Source organism: Meriones unguiculatus, chromosome 1 (assembly GCF_030254825.1).
Source record: "Meriones unguiculatus strain TT.TT164.6M chromosome 1, Bangor_MerUng_6.1, whole genome shotgun sequence".
In the NCBI taxonomy this organism is placed as follows: domain Eukaryota; kingdom Metazoa; phylum Chordata; class Mammalia; order Rodentia; family Muridae; genus Meriones; species Meriones unguiculatus.
In genome coordinates, this window is record NC_083349.1 from 122,209,639 (window position 1) to 122,226,814 (window position 17,176).

General features: G+C 49.1%; 1 protein-coding gene and 1 pseudogene across 1 annotated transcript; both read left to right on the top strand.

The window, feature by feature from the left end:
• The first annotated feature begins 2,607 nt into the window (after window positions 1–2,607).
• On the top strand, window positions 2,608–9,740 carry Ntsr2 (neurotensin receptor 2). The gene is given in 5 exon segments (XM_021628269.2): window positions 2,608–3,279; window positions 6,157–6,430; window positions 7,883–7,973; window positions 9,226–9,394; window positions 9,396–9,740. Coding segments are annotated over 5 exon segments (1,374 nt in total). The 5' UTR covers window positions 2,608–2,655; the 3' UTR covers window positions 9,612–9,740.
• A 5,205-nt stretch (window positions 9,741–14,945) lies between these two features.
• LOC110541503 (large ribosomal subunit protein eL30-like) lies at window positions 14,946–16,604 on the top strand (annotated as a pseudogene).
• Window positions 16,605–17,176: the final 572 nt, after the last annotated feature.

A 17,176-nucleotide genomic window follows, 5' to 3' on the forward strand; every position in this document is an offset into this window, starting at 1 on the left:
CAATTAAATGCTTTATTTCATAAAAGTTGCTGCGGTCATAGTGTCTCTTCACAGCAAAAGAGCAGTGACTAAAACAATGGCTTAACCTGAAGATTAGGTTAGTGACACCCAGGAAAACCTGAAGGCCAAGCATGAAGGCAGCTATGAGGAAGTCAACACTAATGCCAACCTAAGCAGTTTCATGGGAATTCAACCACGCTGTAAACTTCAAGGTGGGGTACATGGGGAAAGTAAATGACTTTGCAGTGTTAGCCTAATACCTATTTCAGCTCATCAGGCTCATTAAAACATCAGCACATTTGCACACACACATTTACATATGCGTGTGTGCTTATATATGTGATTACATGTGCAATATTACACATAGCCACAATCATACACACATCCATGATCACTTTTACCCATGACCTCACACACACATGTGTTCATACACTAACACTTACACATGATAAGCAGAATGGTAATCAAGGTACCAGCCACAAGCCTATGGGACATTCAAGCTGAGTCCCTGAGAAAGTCCTTCACAAACCTTGTTTACAAGAATAAAGGCAGGACTAGAGAGAGAGAAAGGAGGTGAGTAACAGGGCCAGCAAGCAAAGTCCATCAGCACCTCTGGGTGAAGGAGAGAGGAAGAGAGCCAACAGGCTGTGCCTGGACAAGAAGGGGTCACGTCCTCAGCCCTGGAATCTCAGAATGTCCCCTCACGTGGTGTCCTTATGGCTTTTGCCATGCTACAAAGCAGAGAGGGATTGTGGTCGTAGGTAGAATTGGGATTGCTAGTCAGTTGCCCTCCAACTAAGAAGGTTAGACCACATTGCTTCTGAACAGCAGTTTGAGAAGCTTCCTAGCTGCCTCACCACCTCAGGCTCCGCTGCACACCCAGCTTAGCTGTCTCCTCTCAGCCTTTGTCCTTGCCATGCATGTCCAGAGGGAACCTCCTTGTCTCTCTCCGTATCCCTCACTCCTCACTCTCTCTCTGTCTCCCCTCTCATCTGCTCAGTGTTCTAGGCCAGTGGGATAAGAGACCCAGACAAGGGGCTTGGGAGATGGCTCCTTGGTGAAGGGTGCTGACTGCCCTCACAGAGGTTTCAAGTTCAGTGCCCAGTACTCACGTCAGGTTCACAACCAACTGCGACTGACTCCAGCTCCAAGGGATCTGACAAACCAGTTCTGGCCTCTGCAGGATGAAAATCCATTTTTGTTATTATTGGTGATGGGGTTGTTGTTGTTGAGACCATTTCTCACTATGTATCTCTGGCTGTCCTGGAACTCACCATGTAGACCAGGCTGACCTTAAACTCACAGAGATCCACCTGCTTCTGCTTCCCAAGTTCCGGGATTAAAGGTGTGGACCACTACACCCAGCTGAAAATTCTCCTTATTAAAATAAATAAAAATAAATAATGTTCTCAAAGATGTGAATGATTAAAGTGTAAATCCTGACAATTATGATGTATTTTGCAGTTGGACAACTAAGAGAGAGACAGTCTGGCCCCTTTTGCTCAGTTTCCTTCCTTGTAGGGTGCTCTGGTTTACAGTGAGCTTATGCAATTGATGGCAATTGATTGTGAAATTTTCAGGGTCCAGAACCAAAAAGTGAAATGAGAGCCCTGTGCCCCAAAATTAGAAAGAATTCCAAGAGGACAAGAGGAGTACCAAGTCAGCTCTTAAGCAGGGATCCCAATAAGATGACAGATAACACACAGCCACATTTGCTGGTGGCTTCTATAATTTCTGGTTTAACTATTCAATAAAGCCATGGAGTTATGGCTCCCTTTCGAATTCCCAGACTCAAAAGCCTTCCCATGTAGGAGTAGAATGAAAGCAAATTTACATTATCTCGGTTTCACTGTGAGTATGGATAAATATCCAGAAGAAGACGAAAATAATTGTCACTGGGCCATATAACCTGTGAAGTCAGGAGGCCCAGTTGCCAATCTAATTCTGTCCCAGGTAGACGCTAGGCCTCTGTTGGGATGAGAAGACCGGCTCTCCAGAAAGCCGTCATTAGCTTACAAATGAGACCGTAAAATGTTCTTAAATAGACTTAACACACATTCTTTCCTCGGACCTGAGAGTGACAGCCTCAAAGTCCTGAGACAGTGTACTACCAGGAGGGTGCAGCCCCGTTGATGAGAGCAATTAGGGTGGCAAAGTTGCTGGAGCCTGGCAAAGCCTTCCCAGGCCTTCTCTTCTTCAGACTGCTCACAGAGATGATGGCAAACAGATGGGAGAGAGGGAGCGTTGTAAAGTTCAAATTCCATGTCTGTCTGTCTGTACCATAGCTTGAACATCTGCATGCCAATGAACTCATTTGATTTGCAGACAAATTCTGCAGCATGGGTAGTATTTTGAGATTGAAAAACAAGGAGTGGGGCACAGAGGGCTTTTAAAACTTGCCCATGGAAGTAAATAAACTGGAAAAAAAAATGTCACACAGCTTACTATTGAACCCCAAAGGATCCCCCTTTCCCACCAACTCGTGCGTTTCTGGATTGTGCCAAATGGAAGAGAGATCCTGCTCTGGACCTCCCTCCAGGGGAGTGTCCTCCAGCTTTGGAGGTTCCCAGAAAGGAGGTGGTGCCGGCTCACCGGGCAGCTAGCCCAGGCTCTGGGCAGTGAGAGGGAGGGAGCGGAGGCCACCACGAGACAGTGATGGAGACCAGCAGCCCGTGGCCCCCGAGGCCCAGCCCCAGCGCAGGGCTGAGCCTGGAAGCGCGGCTGGGCGTGGACACGCGCCTCTGGGCCAAGGTGCTGTTCACCGCGCTCTACTCGCTCATCTTCGCGCTGGGCACGGCGGGCAATGCGCTGTCCGTGCACGTGGTGCTGAAGGCACGGGCCGGGCGCCCCGGGCGCCTGCGCTACCACGTGCTCAGCCTGGCGCTGTCGGCGCTGCTGTTGCTCCTGATCAGCGTGCCCGTGGAGCTCTACAACTTCGTGTGGTCGCACTACCCCTGGGTCTTCGGCGACCTGGGCTGTCGCGGCTACTACTTCGTGCGCGAGCTGTGCGCCTATGCCACTGTGCTGAGCGTGGCCAGCCTGAGCGCAGAGCGCTGCCTGGCTGTGTGCCAGCCGCTGCGGGCCCGCCGCCTGCTCACTCCGCGCCGCACCCGCCGCCTGCTGTCGCTGGTCTGGGTTGCCTCTCTGGGCCTGGCCCTGCCCATGGCGGTGATCATGGGACAGAAGCACGAAGTGGAGAGCGCAGACGGAGAGCCCGAGCCCGCCTCGCGTGTGTGCACGGTGCTCGTGAGCCGCGCCACGCTCCAGGTCTTCATCCAGGTAAGGAGGGAAACCCACAGTGGAAGGGAAACCCACTCCCTAAAGTTGTCCTCTGACACCCACTTCCTCACGCACCCCCTTTTTCAAAAAAAGGAACCACAAGGGGAGCCTGTGAAAATGAAGATTTCATGTCCCATTAGACTCTGTACTTAGGCCACCCCAACCATGTGGCTCTTGAATGGGCCTCCGGGAAATCGAGGGGAGCGTTTCTCTGCGCCTCAACTGGGGGCTGATAGAGTTCTGTCTTCACTTCCTGGACCCTCCTCACCCACTTACTCTCACCTGCTTTTTCCTCCCTAGCTCTGCCTGGCCCCTCTCTGGCATTTAGGTCAAGTCTTTCTTTGTGTGGTCCCTCCCCAATTCCTCTTAACCCTGGAAATGAGCTATATTTCCTCCTCTGTCTGAAGGCCTTCCCTCCTCCCAAGGCCTCTCCTCCTCTGCCCCGCCCCCACGCCCACACCTCCACGTGAGCCACTCTCCCAGCACTTGGTAATGCGTTTTTTGGTTTTTTGTTTGTTTGTTTGTTTTTTGTTTTTTGAAAGCAAGTCTCACCTTTCCAAGTCTCAGGTTTCCAGCAGTTCCGTAAACCAGGGCCCCTTGAATTTACCCTGTCACTGTTCAAATGGACAGTGGTCCTAGGTGTCACACACACACACACACACACACACACACTGCTATAGTGAGAGAAACTAAAGCAGCCCCTCCAGGGTCCTTTCCAGAAATGCAAAGGACCAAAGCAGGGTGCCACCAGCATCCCTTCACTACCCATGGGCACCTAGAGGGTGTGGGAGGGTAAGCACACGAAGGCTCAGAAAGGCACGCCCACCGGTGCATCAGGACATGTGTGGGATTAGGGGGCGGCCTAGATGTCTGGGCCACCACACGCTTCTGCACTGAATTCCTGGTCAGGTGTGGACTGGAGTCTGGAGGGTCCTGTGGAGAGTTCCAAGTCCCTGTGTCCCAGAGCAAAGAATTAGACCAGGGGCATGCTTTATTGGGGGTGGGGGGTGTACTTCCAATTGAAGTGGACAGAGAGCAGACGAGGAGGAAACTGTTCGCAGTTCAAGGGCTCTGAGCCGTGAGGGTAGAGTAGCAGTGACCTTTAATGGGCCTCTTCCCCTTCCCTCTGCCTCCTCATGAAGCCCCCTCATAAGCGGTTACATAGCACCTGCCTCCTTCCACATTTGGAATTCATGAGCTTTTCCTATTCCATGCTCTGTCCCTTACCTGTGGCTACTGGTGCTGGTCACCAGCCTTTCTCTGCCATTGGTTCCTCTCATATTACTTGTGATATCTCTCTCTCCCCACCCTTTTCTCCTGCCCCAGTACCAGGTTGCAGCCCCTGGCATAGAGCTCCTCCTCTGTGCCCTCCCGTGTGTGTCAGCTGGGCCTGGTGGGAAGGGAGGAAGGGGTCTAGGACCTAGCCAGAGGTACTCTGCTTAGCACTCTGCTTTTCACCCGAGAGGAACTGGGAGAAACCACCTGGGAAGAGCCAGCTGTGCCCGTGTTTATCTGTCAGAAACACAGGAAGAAGGTTTAATTTAGAGGAGGATTCAGGACAAGGTTGGTGAGGAGGAATGGAACCCTGAGTCAGAATTATAGGTTTGCTGGCTCCCAGGAGGCCCTTTTTCTGTTCTTTGTCCCTGATGATTTGCTAACTCAGAAAGGGGTGTCTGGTGGTGGGTTTTGTTCACATGCCTGGTTTGTCTAAAAAATAAATAAATAAATAAATAAGCATGGCACTGGTATCATGAGAATAATTAAATGTGACCCTGTGAGAGTGCCAGGGATACAGCACAGCAGTTCCTCAGTTCATGTCCCCCCCCCCTTCCTTCCCCACTTATGCTCTAGAGAGTTGCCCTCCAGTTTTCCTTCCCTCTAAAGCAGCTAACCTGAGCTACCTAAGGACATTATCCATGGCCTCATGCAGCCTTTTTCCCTCCCCCCCTCTCTGCCTCCTCACAAAGTCCCTCCATCAGCATTTGAATAACATGTGTAACCCACAGAACTTGCCCACAGAGCCTCTGAGTGAATGGGTGGGGAAATTACCCACAAGCCACCCCCTCTGCTGTGTTTGCCCTGGGTACGTCCAGGGTGCCCCCTCTTCACTTGGGCCCTGTGGTGCCCCAGCTCTGGCATGGGGCCCCTTTTGCCACATGGCTCTGGGAGCTGTGTCTGTTCTTGCTTGGGTAGAATGAGAGGCATGTCCAGAGCTAGCACTGCAGCCTCCCGGTTTTCTAACCTCTGAGGCTGTGATAACAGATGATTATTTTTAATGACTCATTTTCTTTTTAATTATACATATATGGCTGGGTGTCTGGGTATGTCCACGTGAGAGCCGGTGACTGCAGAGGCTGAAAAGGGGCATCAAATCTCCTAGAGCAGGAATTACAGGCTGCTGGGAGCTGCCCAGCATGGGTGTTGGGATCAGAACCCTAGTGTTCTGCAGGAGCAGTGTGCTCTTAATCACTGAGCCACCGCTCCAGCCCATGGACTGTGGTTTTAAAATGAAGGTAACCAGCCAATGGGAGCCATCTGAAGACACTGTTTGAATATAAAGACTGCAAAAGGCTGAAAAGGGCTGGGGCCCTCAGGGTACTGTGTCCAGAGCTGGAAAAAAGCGGGCAGAGGAGGTTGAGCAGCCAGTGACGTCTCTCCTTGGGAAGCTTCTGACTCCTGTCAATAGCGCAGTATGGCTTCTCTGTGACCTTGGGCTTGCACCATAGCATCACAGTTCCGAGGCTTCCCTTAGCTTTCCCTTCCAGGTCTCTGGTCCCTGCTTCTGCTGATGCAGATTCTGAGTACACAGCAAACCTGACGGCCAGAGCCGAAGGCCTTTGGCACTGGCCTCCATAACACTCGGAATTACCTCCACAGGTGAACGTGCTGGTGTCCTTTGCGCTCCCCTTGGCACTCACTGCTCTCCTGAATGCGGTCACTGTCAACCACCTGATGGCCCTCTACTCCCAGGTACCATCAGCTTCTGCCCAAGTCAGCTCCATCCCCAGCCGCCTGGAGCTCCTGAGTGAGGAAGGCCTCCTGGGCTTCATCGCATGGAGAAAGACCCTGTCCCTGGGGGTCCAAGCCAGCCTGGTGAGACACAAGGATGCCAGCCAGATCCGCAGCCTCCAGCACAGCGCCCAGGTTCTCAGTTAAGTCCTCTGCCACAATACCAAGAGGGAGAGGAGCCCAGCTACCGGGGATGCTTCCATCAGTCCCTGGCTACGTGACCTTGGCAAGCTAGGTCTTTTTCCTAAACCTCAGGGGAGCTGTACATTCTTCCATGGCTTTCCCTCAAAAGCACAATGGGAGAGTTAAAAGAAAGAATTGGAATTCTATGCACAGAAGTACAGATCTGCCCAGGGAGTAGCATACTCAGACAGGCAGATCCTTGGCTCTGTTTCAGAAAGCTGGACTGCATGGGAAGGCCAAGAGTAGCTACAGTGCAGGACTGCAGTCTGGCGGTTGTGGACTCTCAGACTGGCTGGGTCCCCAGATCTCATTCCTCTAGCACTCCCCTCTCCAACTCACAGCACTGATCTGTTTACTTGCTTGCTTTTTTAAGGCTCTGGAACAATCTGGCCTTGTAAGAGACACTTTTAAAAGGACAGGGAATCAGGTCTCTCCAAGCACCCATCATGCCCTAGTTGAAACCTGGGCATTAGCTGAAGTCTGGGGGGATCCAATGAGACGGGTCTGCAACATCACGATCTTGTGGGAACAGATGTAAGAGCTAAGTGCACCGTGGTGTGACATGTGGCAGGAAATCAGCACAGGAAGGTGTGCCAGGCTTTGCTCTATGGCTGCTGGGCAAAAGTTCCAAGAGCCAGTGTCTAGATCTGTTGCCTTCATAGCTCTTTAACATACAGGCCAAATAGTGCTCTCAAACTTCAAGATGTATGGCAATGATCCAGAACATCGTAAAAGCCAGAGTGCAGGGCCCAGCCATGAGATTCCAACCCACGAGGTCCTGGGTGGGATGACGAATGTTCATTTCTTCCAGGATACTAGGTAGTGCTACTGCTGCAGGGCCTCTGCTACATATAACACCCTGGGTTAAATGTGAGCGGTTGCTCCTGCGAGGAGAGGGAAGGTTGTCAGAGTCCAGTAACAAGGTGATGAGAGCTTCCTAGGGTGGCAGCAATGGATAAAGGGAAGAAATAGAGTGGACAGTTGCTGAGGAAGAGCCCATTAAAAGGCAAGATGTGGACGGATAGAACACTATCCTGGCTTGTGGCCTGATGAGGGTGCCCCGTGCATCCAGAAGGAAAAGGAAGAGCTCAGGGAAAGGCTCTGCAGAGCACAAGAGGCATTTATATTATGCTGTACATGCAGTCAGCCAGGTGGGAATATCCAGCCCTAGCTGGGAGTGCATTTCCGAGCTGATTCTGGAAGCATGTTGTGCCACGGACATCACAGGTTCATATTCAGTAACCTTAAAGTTCTCTTCCCACCCTTTGGCTTGAGGAAGAGGCCACAGGAGTTGCTGTTGTCACCTTGGGCACATTCTTCCCTGAACGATGCTGTAACTGAGAACGTGTTTGCTTTCTGTCTGCTATGCCCTCTTTCTCTTTCTCTTTCTCTCTCTCTCACTGTCCTGCAGGAGCCATCGTGGCTGTGTATGTCATCTGCTGGCTGCCGTACCATGCCCGCAGGCTCATGTACTGCTACATCCCTGATGATGGATGGACTGAGTAAGTGCTGACTACTGGGCTGGGCTAGAGCCAGACAATGGAGCCTCAACTGCTCCAAAGTGTTCTGGATCATTGGCCTATAGTCTGTCTGGTCCTGCTCAGGCTATACTCTCAAAACCTTCCAGCTCTAAATGGGGAACAAGGCATTGTGGGTTTTCCTGTTTGTTTGTTTTATGATCAAGTCTTGCTGTATTGTCTCAGTGGGCCTAGTGTTGTCTTTGTAGCCAAGAATGGCAGTCCTCCTTCCTGCCTTAGTTTTCCAAGAATTGGGGTAACAGGTCTGGCTGGATCAGGGCAATCTCTGAAAACCGCTGTGACCTGGTAAGACCATGGGTATGACAGGCTTGTAGGGAGCAGTCAGGGCTATGAGCATCTTGACACCATTACAGAGCAAAGCCTGCAGCCCACAGAGGGTGGGGACAGACATTAAAGAGTTAACTTAGTTCCACGAACTAATAAAGACCACATGAAGACCAAGATGTGACCCCTTTCTGATTACAGTTAGAGAAGAGAAAACTTATGGGCTAGGAATATAGCTCAATCTGTAGAGTGTTTGTCTACTATTCATGAAGTTCCATGTTTAATCCCCAGCATCACATAAATTGGGTATGGTGGTGCATTTACTCCCAGCATTTGTGAAGTGCATGCAGGAGGATCAGAAGTTCAAGGTTATCCTTGGCTACATAAAAAGTGGAAGGCTAGCCTGAGCCACACGAGACTCTTGGAAATCACTATGCCTGTGATCATAAATGGAAGCCAAACTCCCAACAGGGTAGAGATCCCACAGTGACCTAGCTGTGTCCCCAGCTGTCTCTTCCCCAGGAGCAACCAGCTCCCCTCACACACATGTGCACACAGGAGCGTATGTCAAGCCCTTACTACTGCAAGCAATCTCTGCCACGTGGAGCATGATGACTAGAAAACAAAACAACAACAACAACCCTTCATTCTTAATGAAACCATGCCTCCTTGACCACACCACACCACACGGGCTCCCAGCATCTCGCTGACCTGGGCGGATAGCTTCTGCCACCAGGGTGGTCATTTGCTGTGTAGGTGATCAGTAATCGTATCCAGGGAAGTTACGGCAGCTGGAAGGCATCTGGGAAGGACAGCCGTAGAAACCTGTATTATGTCCATTGTGTCCTGCCACCAGGAAGACCTTCCTTGCTCGCCCAGCACTGAAGAGGGGATTTGCAGGCACTGCGAGGAGGTGGCAGCCTCTAACCAGACCCCTGGGTTTCTCTTCCAGCGCGCTCTACGATTTCTATCATTACTTCTACATGGTGACCAACACGCTCTTCTATGTCAGCTTGGCAGTGACCCCAGTCCTCTACAACGCCGTGTCCTCCTCCTTCAGAAAGCTCTTCCTGGAATCCCTCAGCTCCCTGTGTGGTGAACAGCATTCCATGGTGCCCTTACCCCAAGAAGCCCCAGAGTCACCCCCTAGCACCTATAATTTCAGGCTTTGGGGATCCCCAAGAAACCTCAGCCTGGGCGAAATACAAGTATGAAGAGAACAGACAATGGCTGCTTGGGACATGCCCATCCAGACAAGCCACACCGTCACTAACAGTCCAGGTACCTCCTGACCCAGCTCAGCCACTGATGAGCGCATACTGCAAGCAAGCCGCATAACACCTCCTGCCCTCAGCTTCCCACCTGTGCCACGGAACTAAAGAGTAGGACCCACTGCCTAGAGATGAAGGTGCCCAGTGCCAGGCCTGGTACATAGCCAGTACTCAATAAATTTTAGCTGGTGCTGTTTCTTGTTTTCTTTCTCTCTGTGTGTGTGTGTGTGTGGTGTGTGTGTGTGTGTGTGTGTGTGTGTGTGTGTGTGTGTATTTGTGGTCTCATGAGTATGCAGATACATGGATGCCTCCAAATGCTTGTGTATGTGAAGGTCAGAGGTCAACCACCCGCCTTGTTTTTGAGACACAGTTTCACTGGTCTTGAGCTCACCAATGCTGGAGTCCATTCTCTGAACATCTGCTCCAGTCCTCTGTTGCTCTGTGCTCATAGAGTTTAAGTACAAATGTCCTATACACTTCCACAAATAACAAACAAGTAGCCCAGAGGTACTGGCTGAACGGTGGCATTGCATGGGCAGCAGGGAAGCTCTCTAGTCCCTTCTAGCTGGGGACAGCTGTTACAGGCTTTGGAAAGCTAGGGCATCCCCAGCTTCCTGACAGCCTCCACCTATGTGAGTTTACCTGTGGCAGCCAGGATAGCTGGCAGGACAAGGCTGTGTGGCTGAGGGAAACAGCCATATGCTGTGCTGGCCGCAGAGCACACAGGCCCAGCTGCACTTGAGCAGCATCACCTTGGATGAAAGGAGAAGCCAGGACCTGTGTGTATTAGCCAGGCTTAAGGCCCTGGACTGCCACCCAGCACCAGGCCTCCTCCTATGAAACTTTTGCCTTTAAAGGCAAAAGAATATCCTTGGTGAGAATAAATGAGAGTTTGTTCAGGTTAAATTTACACATTCATCATTTTAAAGGGCTAAAAAAAAAATTCACTTGACTCTATAATGAAAGTTGATTCAAGAAAAACTTCAATCTATTAAGTAGGTAATTTCTTTTAGCTCCTCCTCAGGGATCAAATGAAGTTTGACAGCAAACTGACCCAGTGTTTTTCAACGTGGAGGGTCTCCTGGCCTTCCCCCACAAACCCACCCCTGATCCCTGGTGGCCTGATGGGCAAGCGCAAGCTCTCTCTCTCTCTCGCTCTCTCTCTCTCTCCTCTCCCTCCCTCCCTCCCTCCCTCCCTCCCTCTCTCTCTCTCTCTCTCTCTCTCTCTCTCTCTCTCTCTCTCACACACACACACACACACACACACACACACACACACGCTAGTAACTGCCTGAAAGGAACAAATGGCACAGGCAACGGACAATGGGAAGCATACAGAGCAGAAGGCAGGCTGCCCTGACACACAGCCTGGCTCACTGTGCTGAGATTTGTGCATAGCTTGGAGGCTACTGTTTTTCCAGTCCCAGAGTCCTTGAGAGGCAGCCAGAGGCACTGACCATACTTCCCAGTACCTATTCTCATGAGGTTACTCCCTCATCAGCCTCTTCCCACATGAGGAGGGGAGCTAGAAGATCTAGAAGAGCTGTTTCCCAAATGATAGAAGCCAGCACAGCACTGGCCTGGGACCCTGGCCATGGCTGAGGGGGAGGCTGTAAGTTGGGTTTGTCCACAGATGGAAAAGATCCCCAACACTCCCTCACATAACATCCCCCCCACATGCTCCTCAACCAGAGAGAGCTCTCTCTAGCTCCTGTGGCCTTTAACAAACTCAATGGCTCTGGTAGATGTTTTCCTAGGCCCCAGGCCAAGGCTGGGCTCCTTAGCACTCTTGTGCCCCAACAAGAGGTCACTGAGTACTGTGAGGTGGAGTGGCTCACAGTGTGAAGGCTCAAGTAGCCTATGAGGTGGCTCTGGAAGAGCAGGTCCTACTAGCCTGACTAGTCAGAAGACCCTGGCTCAGGAAAAAAAAAAAAAAAAAAGAAGCAGAATTGCTTACCTGGCCTGGTTGTGTGTGACTGCCAAGACCATGTAACACAAACAACATGGCTTAAAAAAAGAAGAAAAAAAAAAAAACAAAAAACAATGTTGTGACTATAAACATGCCAGGTGTGGGATGTGGGACTGATTCAGATGGTCCACAGCAGCAGACTATTTGCCTCATGGGGGCTCTGAGAGGCGCTTTTTGCCAGCTGCGGACAGTTTAAATCTGAGGACTCTGGAGGGAGAATAAATGCCAGAGCCCAGAGAGTGCGGGCTCCCAGAAAAAACAAGGTTGCTCCCTCACAGGCAACCCTGCTGCTCCTGGTGACTGTTGTTGCACTGGGACAAGAAGTTGGAGGTCACCTGAAACGAGGATTGGACTGACTCCAAGGAACCCAATGATCCTAATCAGCAGGAAGCAGCTAAGAGAACTGTGCCCCCTCTCCCACTAACCCTTTCTCTCTCCTACCTGGTTTTGGGATATTGGAAGAGATTGGGGTGGAGTGGGGAGAAAACAATATAGGAAGCACAAATAAAATAGTTTAAAAACTAGCACCTACACCCCAGTGAGTCTCATCATGTGGAGGCTGCAGGTCCGAAAGCCAGGCCTCAGCTGACTTTGTTGTTGTTAACTTTAGCTGTCAACCCAGAGTGACTTTGATCAGATTGGCCTATCGGCATTTCTGTGGGACATATTTTTATAGCTAACTGATGTAGCAGGGCTCAGCCCACTGTGGGTGGCACCATCCCTAGGCAGCGTGTCCTGAGCTGTTTAATAGAGGTATCTCAACAGAAGCTTGGGAGAAAGCCAATAAACAGCGTTCCTCCATGGTTTTGCCTTTAGTTCCCGCCCTGACTTCACTCATTGATGGGTTGAGAACTGGAAGGGTAAGCCAAATAAATCCTTTCCTCTCTAAGTTGCTTTTGATGGGTACTTTACCACAGCAACAGAAAAGCAAACTAGACCAGCCCCGCTCAGCCTCCAGGGTCAGATGCTTTGGCTGCTTCCTTGCTTCTTCAGTTTCTGGCAGCTGAACCTTGATATTCTGTGCTGGCAGATCCAACACTCCAGTCTGCACCTCCTTGTCCCAGGGTCTTGGCATGCTTGTGGCTCCTCGAAGGACATGTCACGTAGGGTATCTTCACTCTATTGCAGCGGTTCTCAACCTTCCTAATGCTGCAACCCTTGAATACAGCACCTCATGTTGTGGTGACCCTGAACCATAAAATATTTTCATTGCTACTTCATAACTATAATTTTGCTACTATTAGGAATCATAACACAAAGAATCTGTGTTTTCTGATGATCTTAGGTGACCCCTGTGAAAAGGCCATTTGAGCACAAAGGGGCCATGGCCCACAGGTTGAGAAACACTATTCAAGTGTGCTCTTAGCCAATTACACAGTAATGGCCCATTAGCAAACGAGGCCAGAATCCTGAAGTGCTGAGGGTTAGGACCAGTATGTCATTGGGGGGCACAATACCTCTTTTGAAGATCATGAAGACCCAAATCTTGGAGGGCAGAAGTGTATCCCTGGAGAGGAGCTTCTACTGAACAGGCACAAGCACAAGCATGTCCCCAGGTTCCCGGCAAGAATACAAGAACTCGCCAGAGTTTAATGAAGAAACAGGGAAACTGGGGCAGCATATTCGGCGAATGACAAATGCAGTCACAGAATTCTTGTTTCTTCTCTGGACATTAAGGGTTTTTAAAAATCTGCACTGGCCTTTCTGGCTGTTCTGTCCATTAAGATGCTAATCATTTCTCCGCTGGGACATCTGCCCAGGCAAGCAGATTGAAAAAGAAATGAGACCAGTTGACGCTGGAGGCAGCTTTGGCTCATGTCCTCACTCAAATAAAAGCTGTCTGTAGAAGCTGAAGCCAGATCTAATGGTTTCAGTACAAATTTCTGAATTAAAAAAGATTCATAAACTTCAGTACTGGGGTCACCTGACGTTTAGCAGAAGGTACAAAATCTAGTGGGTTTGGTATAGACTTATGTCCAACACGCAGCCCCACAAGTGCGCTTCCAGTGGAAAAATACAGGACCAAAACATTTATCCAATACAAGGGCTAGAGAAGCCAACAGTGCCTTCTGACATGACGTGGCCTAGGGAGAAGTACGTTAAGATGGAAAGCAGCTGCAATGCTAACAAGGGTGCTGCTACACTTGAAGATGAGAGTCTGGGACTACTTTTTTCTCCTCTAGCTTCTGTCTAATCTTCTCCAGGCCGCTTAGCCTCTTCGCTTGTTAAGGTGGCCCCGGCAATATCTACTTCCAAGTGTTGTTGCATTAGCAAAATGCCATAACGGATGTTAGTCACCTAGTGAATACCTGGCACACAGCAAAGGCTCGGTATATTCTCTACTCCTTGGGGTTTGCTTTGTAGCTAACAAACATTCTTGGAAGCTGGGTAACTGACCGAAGGGCAGAGGCGTGACTCCAAGGATCCTGGCTTCCATCATTGCTTTTTCTACCCCGCACATGGTACCACAAAAACTCCAAGTTACCTACTGTCATAAAGGCTGAGCCTCTGGCATTTCTCGCCTTTCCTGGTAATATCCCTTACAATGCTGAAAGTGTTTGGGTAGTTTCTCTCTTTAGGAGCCACACATACCAGAAAGGCATTCCTGAGCCCAGATGATGGGGAACAGAGAATGCAGCTCTAAAGTCAGGAACCAGAGAGTTCTGTGTCATGTCACTTAGCCATGACAACCCGCCAAGCATATACTTGGAGCCCCAGACCTTTGGAGACCCAAGGTTGAGTTGTACAATGAGTTCTGTGTTTGGTTTGGAGCATTTTGCCTGGATTTTAGGGATATTCTGAGTTGGTTATATTTGAATCTGAGGCCTCCAGGACTATGTATAACTTAGGATAACTAAGGGTCTCAACAAGCTGCATATCCTGGCAAGGATTCTTATGCATCTTGGAATTCTCTGTAAATGAAGAAACTGGTTGTTTAACAGTTGGTTGTGTTGGGGCTGTTGGAGAGACACTTGAGTATGGCTTTGAGTGTGCAAAATGGTATATGGCTAAGAGTCTATGGCACCACCTCTCCTATGAGAATGTCTATAGAGTGGGAAGAACTCAAGACAGCAGAAATAAACTTGGGGTGGAAACAAAAACTTAGAATCTCACTAACTATATAGCTACTAAAATTTTTATGTGCATTTGTCAGGTCCCCTGGAAGTGGAGTTATAGATAGGTATGAGCTGCCATGTGGGTGCTGGGAATTGAACACAGGTCCTCTGGAAGAGCATCCTGTGCTCTTAACTGCTGAACCATCTTTCCAGCCACCCCCCACAAAGTTTGACTAATATTTGACACATGCTCTTTTACCAAAATATCAAACTAAGTCTTCCAGTTCAGAACAAGTGGAGCAGCTCACTTGATAGACTGTTTCCCCAGCATGGATGAAGCCTTGGATTACTCCCCATCATCACATAACCTGGCATGATGGCACAAGCCTATAATCTCAACCCCCAGAGGTGGAAGCAAGAGAGTTACTGTAAGTTCATAGCCAACTATAGCAACATAGAGAGACCTTGTCTTCAAAACAAAACAAAACTCAGAAGACATTGGGAGTTACTCTGTTTCTTGATGCAGAAAGTGCAGATGGAAACTTTTCACATGGCACTTCTGTCCCTAGTCTGTGACTCCCAATTAGTTCCCACTTCAGTGTTAGTTCAGAAAGAAGCTGGCAGAAACATTGATCCAAAAGAGCAGGTCTGGATCCTGTCTAGAAATAAGACCGGGAGCAGTGTGTACCCAACATCTCTGCCTCCTAGGAAAGCGACAAAGGCTCCAAAATAATAAAAGAGCAAAGCCAAGGGTATGCTTTGCCAGTTAGAAAAACTGAGCTGGTCATGCTGTAATTTATGAATGTAGAACGTGACCCCACATAGAAGACCTGCAGAAGAAATGGGGCACACAGAGCTGGGGCACACTCCCGAAGGTGACTATGATCAAAGTTGATGGTGACATGACATCCATACTTACAAAGAAACATAGCGCCTCTAAGCCATGTGGAAAAGAGCTATGAAGGAGGGAAGAAGCTGGAACCAAAGGAAGATTCTGGAAGCAAGATCAGGATGGAGGAACTCACAGTAGGGACATGGAGTAAGGGTTTAGTGATTCATTTGGGAGTCCTTCTGGAAGAAGAGAATGAAACAGAAATAAGACAAGACCTGGGACGTCTAGAGGAACACTACTGCTAACAAAGGACCACAAGATTTCCTGAGTCAGCAAAAGACCAAAGATTAAAAATTAGTCTTTTAAGTTATTGTTTTAAAGTTAAGCACAAGCCTGAACAAAGGCCAGACAGGTGGAGACATGTCTAGCAACCTTCGGGGAGGAACCAGCCTTACCACATTCTTTTTCTGCCCACTAGAGATACAGTTGCTAGGAAACCAGCCCATATTGCCCCTCTCCCCTAGGACAGCCAAACAAGGAAAGCCAGACCATTAATGGTTTGGGAGCCTTCCTATAGCAAATCAATTAAAAATGCAACATCCCCTTGTGTGTTTCAACCAATAGATGCTTGCCAGCCAGGAATTCCCCTATAGGGAGGGACTGGAATCTTTAAATCAACCATCAAACCTGAGCATGAGGCGCTCTGCTCTTAATGGCTGCGGCCATGAGGGTGTGAGCCCAAGCTATAGCTTGTAATAAAAAGATCCTCGGCATTTTGGGAGCTCTTTCCTTTCTCGTTCCCTGGCCGTTTTGGTAGCTGATCTTGGTTGGGGATTGTCCCGCCTAAGGCAAGAAGACGGTGGCCAAAAAGAAGACAAAAAAGTCTTTGGAGTCAATCAACTCTAGGCTCCAACTTGTTATGAAAGGGGAAAGTATGTTCTGGGATACAAACAGACTCTGAAGATGATCAGACAAGGCAAAGCGAAATTGATTATTCTTGCCAACAACTGCCCAGGTCTGAGGAAATCTGAAACAGAATACTATTCCATGTTGGCTAAAACTGGTGTTCATCACTACAGTGGCAATAATATTGACTTGGGCACAGCGTGTCGAAAATGCTACAGAGTATGCACCCTGGCTATCATTGACCCAGGGGATTCTGATATTATTAGAAGCATGCTGGAACAGACTGGTGAAAAGTAAACCAGGAAAGTTTTTCTTTAATAAAACTTTACCAGAGCTCCCTTTAAAATAAATAAATTAATAATAAAAATATAAAGATCCTCGGGTGTTTTGCACATGAGTTGATTCCTGATGGTCTTTGAGGGTCTCACAAACTGGGCATAACAACAGAAGATCAAGGACTTCATAGGAAGTTTTAAGTGGTCAGCATTAATGATGCACATTAATGGGGTTCATTATGATATTTCCTTTCTTTTATGTGGATACATGAGTGTTGACTGTGCGAATGCACACTATGTGAGTGCAGTGCCCACAGATGTCAGAAAAGGGCATCAGGACTCCTGGAATGGGAGTTATAAGCAGCTATGAGCAGTTATGAGCAGCTATGAGCAGCTCAAGGGGCTGAAACTGAGTCCCCCCAGAAGAGCAGCATGTGTTCATAACCACTGAGACACCACTGAGGTATCTGTCCCACGTGTATTTCAACACATACAAACAGAATGCACTCATCAAATTGGGGTAACTAGCATCCCACTCCCCTTGTTATTTGTTTTCGGACTTCAGACTTCTCCACTCTAGATCTTTATAACGAC